At 42.1% G+C, this 18004-nt stretch overlaps 1 protein-coding gene across 15 annotated transcripts in view; it reads right to left on the bottom strand.

Annotated features, from left to right (window-relative positions):
- Positions 1 to 18004, bottom strand: part of ANKS1B (ankyrin repeat and sterile alpha motif domain containing 1B) — a 1331756-nt gene that overhangs the window by 470094 nt on the left and 843658 nt on the right. For 10 of the 15 annotated variants that reach the window (XM_075551120.1, XM_075551119.1, XM_075551123.1 and 7 more), the window contains exon 1: positions 10399 to 10602. In XM_075551120.1, coding sequence (XP_075407235.1) covers positions 10399 to 10602 — 204 coding nt within the window. Of the gene's footprint in view, positions 1 to 10398; positions 10603 to 18004 lie in introns of those variants that run through there. The other 5 variants (XM_075551114.1, XM_075551115.1, XM_075551116.1 and 2 more) reach the window with 1 other exon arrangement.

The following is an 18004-nucleotide window of genomic DNA, read 5'->3' as shown; positions in this document are numbered from 1 at the left end:
TAATTGTAAAGATGTCAAATAAAGGAACGTTTCTTGGACATGTGGTCTGTTTAGGGGCAAGCAGAGGTTGCAAAGTAAAATGGAAAGAAGTGAGTTCTTGTTTCGATGGTTTTTATAGTAAATAGCCATGGTATTTTTAATTGTTTCATATGCATGTGAAAGTTGGACCTTGACTAAGGAAGACAGAAGAAGAATCGATGCATCTGATTTAGGATGTTGGTGAAAAATACTGACAGCACCACAGAATTCCAAAAGAACAAGCACATCTGTCTTGGAATATGCCTTAGAGCTAAGGACGAGGAGACTTCATCTCATGTACTTTGGACATGTTATCAGAAGAGATGGGTCCCTAGAGAAGGATGTCACACTGGTAAAGTGGAGAGGTAGGGGAAAAAGAAGAAGGTCCTCAACTAAATAGATCGACACAGCAGCTGCAATAATGGGTCCATGCAAGAACAATTATAAGGATGGTGCAGGACCACACAGGGTTTTGTTGTGTTGTATATAGTTACCATGAAGCAGAACTGACTCAATGGCCTCTAACAACAACAATATAGTAGGACCTATGCACAACTACCCACGCATACAAAAGTGTAAGTTATCAGAAGATAGTTTAAATGATTGGTGAAAGAATAACTTTTGATTCTTTAGGCATTTTATGTCTTAGGCTCCTCAAGGAGAGTTGGTTTAGTTGAATTAGGAATGTATTGAATGATATTTATTGACGATGCATCGCAATATAAGAATATATTATGATACATACTTTGATGGAGGATTTATTATTCTCTCCTCCACCATGGCTATCAAATTGGTTTGACTATTGGATTTTTGATATTGCAAATCTTTATGGAAGCAAGCAACCTCATCTTTCTCCTATGGAGTGGCTGGAGGGTTTGAACTACCAACCTTGTGGTTAGCACACAACACCTGACCCGCAGTGCCACCAGGGATTTAAAAAAAATCTATTCTTTAGTTACTTGGAAAATAATACTTAACAGGGCATCACTCTTTCCCTCAGAGGAAAATCTCAGGTAAAGAAGTCAATAATTCAGGCCCACTCCATAAGGAATAAACTGAATGCCAAGGGACCAGCAAGTGCATCCTTGAGCAAGATTAAGGATTTGTTTAAGACTCCACAGGAGGGTCATCGGAGCTGGTTTTTGAAGTATGAATTGCTCAGACCAAGAATGAGTGCAGGAAGATACCTTTCTGTGCAGAAAACTGTGTGCAAAAGAATAGATTTATGTGCAAGTGAGGGACAGTCAAGGGGCTAGAAGTCATGCAACATGGCCAGAGCTTGCTGTTGTGTGCCTTCAATACCCTTCCAATTCATAGTGACTCTAGATGACAGAGAAATTGCCTCATAAGATTCCCCTAGGCTGTAATCTATGGGAACAAATTGCTAGATCTTTTCTTCCCATGGAGCCTTCAGTGGGCTCCAACCTTGAATCTTAGCATTTCATCAACACACTACTAGAGTTCCTTAGGCAGAGCTTAGAAGGGGCAAAGGGATGATGCTGGCAAGGTGGACGGAATCCACACGAGGAAGGGACATCTTGGAGCAGTATGCCAACGAAGGCCTAGAGGAATGGGATTTTCTTGACTATGCAGTCAGGAGGAGATAAGGGTATTTTTAAGTAGGTATGGAATCAGGGACAAAAGTGAGGATGCTTCTTTTCCAGTGAGGTTCTGATCTGCTTAAAGGAAAGATCCTTTAGAGGAGCTACAGGAGAGAAGATGGAAAGATAGGAAGTAGGATCAAGGAGTTCCTCGAAGGATAATGATCACAGACGCCTGGGAGTTCCTGATGGCAGGACCAGGGTTCTCTTCCATTGGAATCAGGACTATAAGCCGGCTCTGCGCCCTTTGCTGAATACATGGAGAAATGAAGCCCTGGGTCTTCAATGGGACGAGCAGATACTTTGATTGGAGGAATTCGATTCTGAATTCCAGTCTCTGTTTTTGCTGAACCTTGCCAAACTTCATTCTCTCTATTGGCCAATGTGGAGATATCAGTATCTAATGACAGCAAAGTAGTAAGCATTAAGGAATAATTTTGATGAAAGTGTATAGAAGTTAAAAGTCTGATTAGTGTTTATTAGCAAATTACTACCTGCCGGGCACTGTGCTCGGCGTAGAGGATGTAAACATGAATGAAACCCAATCTGTGCCTTCACGGAACTCACTTTCTAGGATGAGACACATCTGGACAGATTGCATAATAATAGCGCACTGTAATCAAGGGGCCAGTAGGATATTCAGATGAGAAGAGAGTATCCGAGTGCACTTCCTAGAGGAAGTGATGCTTCAGGTGATCTCCCAAAATAAGGTGAGGAGAAAACAAAAACGGAGAAAGGAAATCCAAACCAAGAAAACAGCAGGCTTCCTCTGCAGCTGTGTTTTTCTGGTTCTTATGCCCATACGATTTCCTTGTGGAAAGTAGATTTCAGTGCTCAATTTAAACAAATCCTCCTCCTTCACTCTTGCCAGAACCCTGACGGCTGGATCTCGCTTAACTATTGACTGCCGTCCTCTCTAAACCAAACAAGCCTTCTGGACCCTTGCTGGAGCCACCTGCTTGAATCCTTCTGTTCCTTCTTTCTGCTCCTCCTTTCTCTCATGCTTCTTTGCTTCACCAAGCAGGTATAGTTTACCTGGGTAAGCTAAGAGGGGAGCACACCAGAGCAAGTTTCTTACACTCACAGAGTTGAAAACCGAGGGCACGGGCAGGGAACGATGGCCATAGACCAATTTCACCTTTTTTTGTTGATAAAGTTCTACTGTACAACATCATGCCCACTCATGTACCCATCGCTTAAGGCTGGTTTCATGTCCATGGCAACAGAGTGGAGTGATTACTACAAAGACCACATGGCCTGCAGTCTAAAATATTTACTATGTGGCCTTTTACAGAGAGTTTGCTGATGTCTTTCTCACGCGTATGTGTACAGAGGTAGTGAGGACAGAAACAAGCAAATAGTGACATGACACAGTATTAGCTAAGGAAGGGAACTACAGAGGGAGAGGGCCTACCCTATTCTTGGAAGTCAAGAGAAGTTTCTTGAAGTGATGATTGGGCTAAGAGCTAAAGCATAAGAAAGAGCCAGCCAAGAGGGCAATGGAACACTCTAGGCAGAGAGTAGCATATACAAAGAGTGGGCAGCGAAGGAAAAACATGTGTTTCTTTAAGAATGGAAAGAGAGCAAATGGTGAACAATGAGGCTAGGAAATAAGTTGGGCTCAGGTCATAAAAGGGCCTTAACAGCCATAGTAAGGGATTTAGAAATATTTTATAATCTCCCACTGGTTGCTCTGAGTCAGAATCTACTCAACAGCAATGGATCTTTTTGGCTTTCGGTTTACAGGTAATTGAGAGTTTTGAGAGGACTTTAAGCAGAGGAGCGTGTTTTGTAAAGCCAATGCACACTTTGACGAGATCGCTCCGGCTGCAGTAACAGTTAAGAGTTGTTGGGCATCTATTCTGGGCCATGCCTGTGCCAAGGCTTGGCATGCACATGGAAGTATTGCTTCATTAGTTGTATACCAGTGGACGTCAGGTGGACAGAGTCAGGGCGGATTTGGAACCTTGCGAGCCCAAGGGCAGATGCGTAGAGGACCGCTCACATTCAGAGGAGGAGTAGGAGGGACTGGGGAGGACAATGCAAATGGAAGACATGCTTTCTACTCCACTAAAGAGTTACTGACAGCCCCAGAAACTCAGAGGTGGTTCTACCTGGTCCCACGGGGACGCTGTATGTCAGAAACGGCGTCATGTCATGGCAAATAAACATCAATAAGGACTGGTTAGTTAAATCCAAATACTGTCAAGTAGGAATAGATAAATGAAGTGAGGCAGAAAGCAAAGGCGCTGGCTCTTGACGAGAAGCGGCCACTGCTAACTTAGAACCATTTTTGCAGCAGGGCAGGAAAGCTGGCTGGATTAGAGGGGTTGGGGAATAAATGGAAAGTGAGGACATGCAAGGCATTGTCCCTGAACACTGCTTTGAGAGATTCTTCCTCTCAAAGAAGGGAAGCACGAGGTGGCTGGGTTTTGTAAAATGAGACTATACTGCAGCTGTTTGGGCCAACTTCCTGGGGTAAATTACTCATCCTAATATCTGGTCATGTGAAGCAAGACTTGAGATGAAATTATGCAAATATGCTGCCTGACTAAATTAAAGGTCAATCCATGCGAGCATCGTTTAGTAATGGGCGTTGTATTACTGTATCATCGGAAAATGGAGCAGCATATTTTAATGCGTAAAAATTTCATCAGAATCAATTCCAGGTGGAAGAAAGGGCTCTTTTTGCTTTAGTGTCACCAGGTTAGAAGTGCGGCTAATGCGTTCTCTGTAACTTATGCTTCTGAGACGGCCATGCCTCCGCATGGCCTCATTTCCCACAAGGGGCCTTCCTGAGGCGCAAGCAATCAGTATTCTTCCTAGGCTAATGGGGATCTACAAGAAAAATGGATAGCTCTGCCATCCCAACACTGTCCCCGGCACCTTTAGAGAACTCAAAATATTAAAGAACAATCCCAAAGAACATTTCTCCTAGATCCCTCATTAGACTGATTTTACACACGAGTAAACGGCATCATGAGGATGCAAGGCATTGGAAATGAGAAGTCTTACTTGGTTTTTTTTCTCTCATGCCACCGTGAAGTGTGGCTTATTCTTCTGGTAATTAAGCTGCTGCCCAGATGAAGGATGACTCCTCTTGGCACTGACTTTTAGACAGCAACAGCTTTTCAATGCCAGGAGTTGAAGAAACGATGTTTTGGTTTGGTCAAAGTGGGTTAGTAACTCCTGGCCTTAAATGAGTTCAGGAAATTACAGCTGGGTGTTGAATATCAGACCACCCACTCAACTCAGAGAGTAGCCTATTTCACGAACAGTAATCCAGAGGGCATATGACAGGTAAACTTTCTCGCATACCTTGAAACGTTATCAAATTTTCCTAAACAATATTTGAATAAGAAATCATCATAGGGGCTATGAGCTCCTTTACTCTCTGGGAAAGCTTATTTTCTATTTCAAAACTTGAACTTTTTAATTTGGATTTTTGTATGCTACCAAGGTACTTAAAAGGTCACTTCAGCAGGCCAACTGCAAATGGTGCTCTTATGCCGGAAAAGGTATGTGAAGAAGAGGCAAGTCCTCTCGCATGTAAAGTATACCATGAAAATGGAAAACAAAAGTTCCAGCTAAATACCTAGAGACTCAATCTTGCTCAAAGCATTTGATTTAGTGGATGACTTCCAAGTGCTCTCCGGCTCTCTTTCAGTGTCTAACAGGCTCCCTTTGACCTTCGACAAATCTTTTATGAAGGCTGTCCATCCAAGTGTGCAAACCTGCCAACTCAAGTAGGGTATCCTGCACAGTTTTTATTGATGGTGGTGTAAAATCAGTGACTTGAACATCTTAATCATGGTCACAGAGTCAACCTAGAAGGTAATTGATAGAAACAGAGTACATGCTCAACAATGAGTCAGTAAAGCTTCATTCATCCAGCTCTTTGATTTGCTTACAAATATAACTGCCAATTACTGAAGATATGAGATATCCTTCCTTCAAATAATTTGAGCTTCTTAATACAAGTTTTGGGCTATAAATCTACCCTAACACTGCCAATGTTTTTTTGTTTGTTTGTTTTTTCCATATACAATGTATGTTTTATTTACCCAAAATTATTCCATAAGGGATTTTCCATATCATTAGCATTTTTCATAAATATTAGCTTTAATGACTAAACAATCAATCATGGTCATATGGTTAAATTTGATGTCCTATACCTTTTACCCTTGTCATACTGATGTTTTAATCATCGCCTTTTGTTTCCTTTCTTTCTGCTTTGTTTCTTTTTTAAAAATCATTTTATTAGGGTTCATACAACTCTTATCACAATCCACACATGCATCCATTGTGTGAAGCACATTTGTACATCTGTTGCCCTCATAATTCTCAAAACATTTGCTTTCCACTTGGGCTCTTGGCACTGTCAATGTTTTGATGTTATCAACATCTTTGTCTCCCTTTACTCCACACTATGATCCATGTTGAGGAGTTACAACTTGGGCTGCTAGCCATAGGGTCAGCAGTTCAAAACCACCTGCTACTCTGCAGGAGAAATATGGGGCTTTCTACCCCTTAAAAAGTTACAGTCTTGGAAACTCTCAGGGGCATACTATCCTGCCCCATAGGGTTGCTATGAGTTGGCATCAACCTGATGACAGTGCGTTTGGTTGTTTATTGCCTACTGCAGTTTGATGCTGAAACATTATAGCTAGTGAGTTCATCCGCCAATGAATGGCAACTGAGGGAAGATCAAGAGGCAAGATCCTTGGGACATTATGCATGTATGCAAATATGTTGGTAAACCTAAGGAAAATACTGTACCTATGTGAGAGCTAGACTGTTACATACACCTCTTACAAAACACTAGCCCTGACTCATAGACAATAGTTAAGAAGTGTTTTACTAAGTAGATAAATGATGGCTATTCATGCTCTACATTCCTATTGGCCAAATAAGACTTCTGTTTTAAAAGCGAGGCTGCAGGTTTCGTTCTGCAGAAACATAGGGTGATGACTAGGCACACAGCCTTGTGCTAGTTGTGAGAAGGCAACAGAATTGGCTACACTGAACTTGGGATTTGAGGAGCTCCCAATCTAGTTTGAGACAAGCTGTTTCTAAGCAAAAAACCAGCTCCGGATTCCACAGTGAATGATGACATGACAAATGGGATTTTTCATCCCAAATGTATCCACTACAGGAGTTCAGAGAACCGAGAGGCTGCTGTGGACTGAGGCCATCCAGGAGCGTTATTTGAATTAGGCATGACTTGGGTTAGACTTTGGGAGAAAAGACAGTGGGGACCGGAAGGAATGAGCTGTTCGGGATGTGAGAGGAGAGAGAAGAAATGGGCAAAGTCTTTAAGAAAAGAGTAAGTAGACTGAACCTCACATAGAGGAAATAGTCCGCAGACTTGGAAAAAAGGAAAAGGATGATAGAAACAAATAAATTAAGGACAGAGATAATTGTGTGTACGATTCTGAAGCGTGTGCACGTTCTATCTCTTCCAAACCGGGGAGAAGAGATGTGACGCTAGAGCATGGTGGCAGCTTGCCCAGAGACTCGTGAGCAGCAGGTAGATAAGCCTAAGCAGAAGGAAGTACCCAATAAATGACTTCCGCGGGGATGAACATGGCGGGGGAAGCCTTTTGAAGGGGTTTTGATTTTAAACTACTGAATGGAACATCGATGTAACTCTCCTGAAGTATGTGAGCTGATGTACTTTTACAGCTATTTTTTAATTGCACCGATTTCTGTCGATGTTGTCGCTTCAAGGGAACAGAAGTGTCCGTGGTATTTGCACAGCAATTCTGAAAGTCAGAACTAAACATATAAAGAAAAGTTTGGTATTCTGATTTGAAGATATTGAAAAGTAATGTGCATGCTATAAAATAAAGGATGAGCCTTAATAGCCCGAAGAAGCAAAAGCAAGTCATAGATTTCTAAAAGTTTCTTGGTTCTACGTCTAGAAAGTGCTCTATGTTTTTTGAGGCTAATCATAGCCATGTAGACAAAGCACCCATATTTGTGCACAGGTGTGAGAGAACATAGAAGAGATTTGGAACAAAAATAATGCTAATGCATTTAATAAGCACTTTACTTTGAACGTTACTTACATGGCCCCTCTAAACCCACGCTCATTAATGGGAAATTGATTAAATGAAAAAAAATTAACTCTTGAGAATGTTTCCTAAATAAAATTTATCTATGCCTGTATGTAATATGCTGTTTCGACCAACATTAATTATAACCCTTGATGTCTCCTGTCTTGTTTTAAAACGCTAATAAGACCTGCACTGCATCATAGTGAACAGGAGTGTGGTGGCTGTTGCTTAGGCAACAGGAAGAATAAATTGCAGGTCAGAATGTGCTCAGAGGAAAACAAAAGCTAGAATGTGATATCAAATGAAGATTATGCAGGTCCAACAGATTCTTCCGGTTCTTAAAGTGAGTCAATCCCGTTAATTTGCTTTGACTAAGTTAATAATGAAATAAATTCAACCATGGAAGACAAATAAATCGATTTTATAAAGGTAGAACGTGGTCTTTCATGATGCAAGTAGCAAACAAATTGTCAGAGCAACATGTGAAGCACAGCTTAATGACACTCTTGTATGGTTTGCTTCATTTTCATAACTATCTCTTCTAAATGATAATTCAAAAGTTTTAGAAATTCTGTCTCATGAACAAAGTATTTGATGGCCCCATCTGAATAAACAATGCTCTGTTATTTTCTGGAAAATTATATGCAATAGTTGGAGTATATATAAACAAAATTAATCATCTATGGAGAATATCAGACCTCGGTCTGGCCACAGATGCCCAGGATTCCTCTCCCCCTCGTACACTTTCCATTTTTTTTCCTTAGAAAAATACATCATTCATTCATTAATGTTTGTTAGGGCTCCTCGCCAAATGCGTATCTGAAACCTGTCTGATTAACCTTTCCGTTCCAAAAAAGGATTATATTTGCTCAGAAGTGTTGAACATTCAGAGGAAAATGATGCTAACTTAACGCCTTTCAGAATAGTCAAAACACCCACCGGCTCCGGAGAACTCACTTCTTACAGGACAGGACAGATATGGACAAAGGGTAGTGGGTGGGGGTGGGGGTGATATTGAGAATGAGAACGCCCTGCTTTATGTGGAGATAGATGAAAAACAATGAAGATGCATCAAAATGTACAGTACATATAGATCTTGGTGAATAGACTTTCCTTATGTTTTATAAACCCAAACCAAACCCAGTTGCTTTGGACTCCTTTGAACCCCAGAGTGCAGAGAACTGCCCCATGGGGTTCCCAAGGTTATAGTCTGTGGACAAAGAGTGTCACCTTTTCCCAAAGAGCAGCTGGTGGCTTTGAACCATTGACCTGTGGGTCAACAGCTGGTGTTTATCCGCTGTGCCACCGGAGCGCTTCTGTGGTGACCCTAATTCTTGTGTCATCTGTGAGGTGTCATAAGTCTGTCCTGAATTGACACAGTCTCTTAAGACATTCATAGCAATGAAAGAACTTTCATTTTGGTTCTAAGGATCTGCCCTGTCCCGTTGATCTAAACAGTGGCAGGACTCAAGGAACACTTCAAAAATAACAGGAACTGCATATCTTGTTATAAAAGATAGGCTTATCAATGGCTCGACATACAGAATCATTTAGAGCTCATATGCCTTACTGCATTTATGTGGGTGGGTTTTTTTTTTTCTCTCAGCTCTTTGGAATACAAATTTTTGGAGCAAGAGGCAAAAGTTTATCCATATAAATAATCTACTGTGGACTGGAAATAAAATGATCTCACGATTGTGTTCCCAATTGAGGTAAGTAAAAGCGGCAGGGGTCAGATCTAGCATTTTACTGAGAAACAGCCATTAATTGTTTCCACAAGCCATTCCTGTGCCACGTGTCTCTTGTTCTGTAGGTCTCTCTAAATGTAGGGATTAGTTAGAGGTGTGCTGGGACTTAAAAGCAAGCCAAGGCAACAAGGGCAGTGAGGTAGTTCAAGGAGGGAAACTGACAAATGCTGGGGGAGGCATGTCAGTGATTGGAAGCTCCACTTCTCATCCCCCTTCCTCGCCTACAGTCAGCTCTGTGGGAAGTTTGCACCCACCAGGTGCAGGTCGCCTGTAACCTAGCATTCGCAAAGACACAAATGGACTTAATCCACCAACCTCTTTTCCTAAACATCAACAACTCATTGACCGAAGTGTTCGCTGTCCTCACCAAGTAAGCAACAATACCCCACAGCTCTTCAATCAGCACGTGGAAGCTCTCCATCCCTGACCATCTGACTGAAGCAGGCTGCTAAAGAACCGAAGACAGCGCACACGATTTAAACTGCTTATTGAACCATTATTAGAAGAAGTGAAAAAGAGATCTTCACACGGAAAACCCCACCGGCCGCCTAATTAATCACTGAATACCGATGCTGGCATGAAACAGCGTGCTTTAAGAATCTGGCGTTTGCTGATGAGTGACACGAGCCTAGTGGGGCATTCTGCAATCACAAATGTCTAAAAATCACACAAAGCATGTCAGGGAGACTATAAACCCTGATCTTCGCTGCCTATAAATCGTCCTCTCTCACCAGTTCATTCATATGACACAGATGTAAATAAATGGATGCACACCGATCTCATTTCCAGCAAGCGTCTCTTATGTACACAGGACGTTCCTTCCTAAGGGCATCCGATTCCCGGATGCCGTTACACGTATAAAAATCTGACCCGCTTCGGTGCAAATCCGGCTGCCTCTGAGCCGTGGACGACACAGACGAGGCAAAGACAGACAAAAGGCAGCTCCGTGGACACAGAGCGCGAGCGTCTTACCATAAACTGCACATTGTCAAATCCATTAGCCATCAGGTGGTTCTCGTACTGAGGTAGCCCAATGCTTTCCAACCATTGTCCCACTGTTTGGACAGGGCATCTGGGTCCTGCAAGAGGATGAAGAGGGAAGCGTTTAAGCAGGGAGTAGCCGTCCACGGGGTAATAGCGGTAGTCCTGGGCTGAGAGGTGGCATTGCCACATCATGGTCCTGGGAAAGTTGCTATCAAAGGAGCCCGCCAGCTTGCCAGATGAATGTTCTCAGCGAGACAGCAAAGTCAGAAGGAAAACATAGTTTGCCAGGCAGGCTGCGGAGTCTGACTTGATCCTAGCTCCACATTTCTTACATATTAATCTTTACTACCGACCAGTACGTCACAGGGCCCCCAAAGCCAGGCAGCAGACGAAGGGATATCAAGCTGTCAGCTGGGGCTGGGCTGCGTTCTACGTGATTGTTGAACTACTCCACAATGAGCCAGGCACGCCGGCAGCCAGAACTCTCTTTATCAAGTACTCCTACACTCATCAGAATGCAGCCCCATGCTCCTGGCCCCCCCTCGCTCGCTCCCCTTCATTACCCAGCCCAGGCTACACCTCGCATTTTCAATAATAGCCATCAGATAAGGCAGATTTTTTTTTTTTTGGTCTGCAAGCTGTAAGCCTGCTGCTGCTGCTCCCTCCTACACACCCATCCGAGCGTCAATCTTGAATGATGAGAGCAGTCAAAACAGATGCAGAAAATAGCAAGATTCAAAAGCAAAACCAAAGTGCTTAAATCGGAACTGAATCTTCCTCCTGGTTAGACAGTACCCCCCGGGGCTATTTGTTGTGGAGTTTTACGTTTCAAAAGACACCGGGAAAAGACACTGGGAAATGCAAAGCTTTCGCGAGAGCCCCAAGGATGCTTCACCCCAGCTCTCTTTTCTCCCTTTCCTGCCTTTCGCTTCTTCATTTAAGGGCAGGGCAGAGACACTCTCCGGAGCTGCGGCTTTAGTGTTAGGAGAATAATTATTCGTTTTCCTTTACCATGCTCTATGCAAATGAACCTCTCCGTGATATAGTGATATAGCTTTCTTCCTTGAATTCCTGCAAAATTTGGAAACTACATCACTCTCTCGGAGGCAAGAAAATGTATGCCTTCTTGGCAGGATTTTTTTTTTTCCTTCCAAACCAAAACATTTAGGCAAAGAAAAAAACAATAAAACCATTTTTTCCTCCCCTGATATTCATAACCCAATCTACCAGTGTTCCCATTCTAAATTAGCTATGAAGGTAACATCCGCTGGGAAGAATCTTTTTTTTAATTTATTTTTTTTACTAAAGAAGTGCCCAACCCTAAGATAATTCAAGAACAACAGATGTAAATGTGTGAGTTTTACTGAATGGCAGGCAGACTGCATAACTCACTTAATAATTGGGAGAAGCAGGAGATTAATAATAGAACTCAGGACTAGATCAACAGAAAGAATAGACTCTTGAGACTGGGAGAGACCATGCAGGAAGGTTAGTCGAAACTCCCCCCCTGGAATCTCTTGCCCCAGTCTTCCTGGAAGAATAGCAACCCCCTTCTGCTTGAATCCTGCCTAAGGCAGAGCTCTTGCTACTTATTTGCATTCACTAATAAATGGAAGCCTCCATGTATTAGAAAGATATTTTGCTTTCTCCCTTATATCCACTCAGTTCTGCCCTGGCGTCAGACTGATGGATACAGTGCCTCCTGCCTACACATAGAGCGCTTTCAAATTTTAAATGCAATCATCTTGTATCCCACGACAGTGCCTGACACATGGCTCAATCAATATTTATCAGATGAATGAAATGTCATCTTTCTTTTTTCCTCAACACTCCTCCTTCCCTCTCTCTAAGGACATTGTCAACCCCATGGCCACTGCTGCCATCAGTCCCCAAGTACTAGCCATCGCTCATCACTGTGCCTCTCCTCTCCACTCCCCTATTGCTAGCTCCTTTTTCATGTACATGGAACGGCCGGCCATCCCCTTTGGTTAAGCTCTCTCAGTTCAGACTTGCATGGCTGAATGTGGCAATGGCTTCTATATTGGTCTTCCCAGAGCTGATAGTTTGGGTTATTTTATACACAGGTGTCAGAATAACCTCTCAAAGGTACAGTTTTGCTTATTGCTCCTTTAGAGCTTCTTAGCTGGCTTCAAAATGAATTCCAGTCCCCTTTGATAGCATTTGGTGATCTTTATGATCAACTGCTCATCAGCTTCATTTCGCTTCCTCAGTTCTCCAGCCAGGTGGGATTGCTGACTTCCTGGAGTTGAAAGGTAGCATGTGATGTGCTTTTTGTTGACTTTGCTGGGTCTCAATTTCTGCCCACTCTGCGACTTTGAATCACATTATTGCTATTTCCTTCATGAACATTTCTTCTAATAATCCCTAGCAAGAATATCTCTTCTTTTTCCTAATATGGTCACACCCTTTGTTATAACAAATATTTTCTGCCTTACATTATAGGGATGTGTGTACAATCCTTATCTCTTGAAAGCAAGGACTATGCCTTGCTAACAATCCACAGAGTAAATATTTCATATCTATTGCCTAAACCCAAAAGAGCCCTGGTGGTATTGTCGCTACACATTGAACTGCTAACTGCAAAGTCAGCAGTTCGAAACCACCAGCCGCTCCTCTGGACAAAGAGCTTCCTACTGTGTGAAGAATACCCGTCTCAAAAACTCATAGGGGCAGTTTATCCTGTCATAACTGGTCACTATAAGTTGGAATCAACTCGGTAGGCATTTCACAACCCAAATGATATAAAAGTCCTCCGACAAGCAATTGCAAAAGCTGGATTTAAAGCACATCTTAAGTCTCAAATACTCTATTTAAAAGAAGATAGCCAAATTTTAAAAATAGAATGATCCAGTTTGGAATTAAAAAACTAACTTTACTGGGGGGCTCTTACAAATCTTATAACAGTCCATCATTCAATTATATTAAGCACATGTATACACCTGTTTCCAACAATATTTCACCCTTGATCAATCACATATTATTCTTGTTATTTCATGTCTTATACAGTCCATTGTCTCCCTTACCCACATTTCTGTTATTTGTCCCCCATGGGGAATGGGCTATATATCCAAGGATTGGAATTTTTTGCACCATCCTCATCCTCTTTTTGAATAAACATCTGAGACCATCTTGGGCCATTGCATTACACTTGACAGTAAAGTATCCCTGATCTAGATCTTCTAAAAAGGCTAAAGGGTTTGTAGTAAATTTAAGAATTAATATTAAGGAAGTCTGCTTCCTCAATGCAACCTGCATAATAAGTGAAAACAAGGTACTGCTTGTATCTGAACAGGGCAGAGCCCAAGGTCCGTCTCATCTACAGATTCTCCTAGAACCACATCCACATGCTTCTTCTGATCACTTCTTTAAGTAGGTAGAAATGCTACACAAAATTTGGACAAATATGATAATAATGGTGAACTTGGCAAAGGCATACACTAACATGAGCTCCTCAAATTTCATCTCATCAGTTAAGATGCAAACACAAGACCAAATGACTTATCGAGAGTGTCCCACACATTCTAGGCAAGAAATGATTTTCATGTACTAAAATGAATGATTTTGAAATGGATTTCCAGTTTTTAGAAATAGAAACTGTGTATGTGTATGTGTGTGTGTGTGTGTGTGTGTGTGTGTTTTGGGAGATTATTTCAAATCAAAACTATTGTATACACACATAACTCTGAGAGGATACTGACTATTAGCAACTTTAAAATCTTTAGATGATTATAAGGGGAAAATGTATTGCTACAACATCATAGAAACCTTTATTATGCAGAAATATCCAAATGCAAAGCTATTTTTTTATTGACATATCCTCCCCTAGGTCTCTAGGCTTCTGAAGGTGCTATTTCCATTTCTGTCATTCCCTGGAGAACCCTGTGCTCTTCAACTTACAGGGCATCACAATGGCAGTTGGGCCATCCTGGAAGGACGCAAGCAGTGTTTCTTTTAGATGCCCGGTGAGTTTGGGGTACAGCCAACAAGTTTGAAAGGGCAAGATGAGGGCTGTAGGGGGCATGGAGGGGATAAAGGATACCAGGGAACGTCTTGTAAGACAGGCTACACTATCCTTAGTCCTTGCTATCCTAAAAGACTCGGGGAGATCATTGCCCTGATGGAAAAGAGAACGGCCTTGACCCAAGGCTTTTACCACCAAGGTACTTTTCAATTCTCTTAAAACCTCTTCATTGTAATCCCCAATGATCATTCTGTGTCCTTTGAGAAACTGTATCAACACTTCCCCTTTGGAAGCCACAAGCCACATACCTTCTGAGCTGATCTCTGCATCTTGAATTTACTAGTCCCTCTGAAGCAAATCCCTCAGGAGCCGCTGTTTTTGTTTTGATTGGACCTATTTTTTTGAAGGTACCCTAAGGAGACTAAGACAAGTGTACTCTTGAGATGACTTGTCTATAACCATGTGTCTGAATGCAGAGATAAGCTTAATATGTTTTGTTTGGGATAAAATGATGCATGTATGAACTGCATTACACTGGGAACACTTAGAGCAATACTTTCTAACACGATCATGCAGTCTGCTATGATAGGGTTGTTTTTGTGTGTGTGCCAACATGGCTCCTGTAGGAACTTGTGGGTGGAGTTTAGCCTGTCAATCAGGTCGCAACTTGATTGGAGAGCAACCAGAGATAAATGGCTCACTGGAGGTCCCTCTTCTCTCTCAGCAGCCCCCCTCCCCTCTCTCAGCTTCCTGTTGATGAGCCATGTGAAGTCATGCTGAGACCAGAAAGAGCCCTGGAGATGCTTGCACAACCACTGGATCCACAGACTTTGCATCCAAGGGCTTGTGATATTCCTGCATTTTGTATCATTGTGTGTGCCCTGTGAGTGTGAAGAGGGATTTATGGACTAGTATTGGACTTATGTCTTAATATTGGATTTATGGACTTGGTTTGGACTGGGCTAGGATGTTTTCTTAATATACAATTACTCTTTTATATAAAGCTCTTTTTTATACATATGAATGTCTCTGGATTTGTTTCTCTAATCAACTCAGCCTAACATATCTGCCTGAATTTTATTCTTTTAACTATCAAGTCCATCTATTTCTATTCAGTAATTCTCACATATCAGTTAACAGGGATGGCTAAGATTACAAGGAAGAGGGGGAATGAGTTTGGAGGAAGTGGTTAGGGAGAATAGAAAGAAAGAAGATCTTGAGTGATGTTGTCTGCGATTTGGTTAAATTATTTCACCATGAATCAAACTTCTGAAAGAGATCTATAAAAGAGCAATTTTATAATTTAATTCTATTTCTCACTTTACCTGAACTACTTTCTTGGAGTCTTAAAAGTCTTAAAGCGTAACAATATGTTACTGGACAGACATCTTTCTCCAACTAGAATGCCTCCAAGTCCCAAAAGTGAGATAAGAGGATGGAAAAGGCAGCTAATGGCTATTGAGGGCTGATATGTCCAAGGCAGTGGGGTGAGGATTATTGTCCCCACTTACAGATAAGGAGGTTGAAGCTCAGGTGATATAATAAAGTCAGACATTTTTTTTGAGAGAATATTTTCACAAAAGACATTCTGGAGATTTCACTTCCACAATAGTAATGTGAAGAGTTAGATGAGCTCTAGAAACCTGCCGAACTGGGGAAAATGATAAACAACCACCACAAAAGAAAGACATGTAAAACTATACACAATTGTGTTAAGAGCAAATAAAAACATCACTTAAGAAAATCTACCAATACTCGGTAAGGGCAGTGGCATTCTATGGCCGTTGGTCCATGGCATGCTCTCTCCTCTCACATGCTTGGCTCAAGTTTAAAGACCTCATCTGGACGAGCATGGCGCCTTTTCTCCTGTGCTCCTATCCAATGAATGTAGAATCAACACAAGGGATGGACCACCAGCATTTAAGATGTTTCAGAGGCTAAGTTCTTGGCAAGACCGAGAAATTAGGGGCTCCCTCTGACCACCCAACCTCCCTTTATAGAGTCGAGGCTCTACTCCAGCTTCTGAAGGCTAAGAACAGTGGGGCTCTAGTGATCAAACCATCCAGCACCCAGCAAAATGACTCCAAGAGTAGGCCCAAAGGGTCACTCCATGAGAACAAAAGCTGTGGGCCTCCTCTGAGTAATTGACTTTGCATAAATTAGAGTAGGAGGAAGTTCAAACCGAAGGGCACTTTCAATAACAATGGAGTAATTGGTGGTCAGCAACTCAACGGAGGCCAGTACCTCCAGTGCAGAACACACTAGTCAGTAGGCCAAATAGTTTAGAACTGGACAGTCCAGAAGAGTCCTCTGGGTTAGAACAAACTGGCCGCAGAATCTAACCCTGCCCAGATTTAATTTAATTGGGCAATTTACGCCTGGGGGGTTGTCAAAGGCAATAGTGCAATCACCTGGCAATTGGTGGAGTCTCAAGAGCCCAGGTGGCACAGGGGTTAAGCGCTCAGTTGCTAACGGAAAGGTGAGTGGTTCAAACACACTTGGAGGCTCCAGCGAGAAAAGATCCATTGAGCTGCCCCAACAAAGATCGCAGCCCAGGAAACTCTATAGGGGCCATTGCAATCCATTCTATATGGTGGCTATGAATTAGCATGAACTCAACACCACCTTCTAAAACAATATCTGAGGGAGGAGCTCAAATGGCACAGGACCAATGTCTCAGCTGCTAACAAAGATGAGTACGTCAATCCCGTACACCCTGCTGTCCATATGAATGGGATCGTATGTAACTAACATCTCAATAAATTCATGATTATTAGATGATAAAATAGAATTAAAATTAATTTAAAATGTCTTTACGTTTACAAAAACACAAATCACACATGCATAACTGTACACCACCTATATACATTTCTGTTGCGAGTGTTTCATATGGATTTGTATTTTCAGTGCTCTCTATTTTTTTCTTCCTTTCCATTTTTTGTAGTGTCTCCTCCTCCCATTCACTCTCTGCCATTCATACAACCCAAACCCAAACCTAGGAGTTCTTCTTCTTTTTTTCATGGATCCTGTAGATAATCAAGCATGATGTCCTTGTCCAGCGAAAGGTCCCTCCAAATAACATGTCAAAAACATGCGACCTAGAGTGTCACTATCCTCCCTTGTAAGGAGCATTCTGCCTATACTTCCTCCTAGACAGCTTTGTTCTCTCGGTAGTCCACATTGCTCAACAACATCATAGTCCAAATACATCACTTCTCTTTCGGTCTTCTTTATTGTTTGTCCAACTTTCACACACATAGGATGTGACTGAAGATGTCATGGCTTGAATTGAGCATAATGCATCTTTTGGTTTCTTGAATGCCACTTGCATGCGTGTTGATTGAGGATTGGAGTAAAATGAAATCCTGACGACGTCTCTCTTTCCTCTGGTTTATCATGCTGTTGCTTAAGGGTCCAACTGTGGGGAGTTCCGCTTTCTTTACTTTGAGGTGTAATCCACACTGAAAGTGGTACTCTTTCATCTTTATCAGCGAGCGCTGAAAATCCTCTTCAATCCCAGCAAGCAAGGTGGTGTCATCTGCATGTCGTAGGTTGTTAAAACTCTTCCTTGAATGCCGACGTCCTACTATCCTTTGTATCATCCAGTTCCAT

Source organism: Tenrec ecaudatus, chromosome 6, assembly GCF_050624435.1.
Source record: "Tenrec ecaudatus isolate mTenEca1 chromosome 6, mTenEca1.hap1, whole genome shotgun sequence".
Classification (NCBI taxonomy): Eukaryota; Metazoa; Chordata; class Mammalia; order Afrosoricida; family Tenrecidae; genus Tenrec; species Tenrec ecaudatus.
The sequence above is the reverse complement of the archived record's forward strand: the minus strand, read 5'-3'. Positions and strand labels throughout refer to the sequence as shown.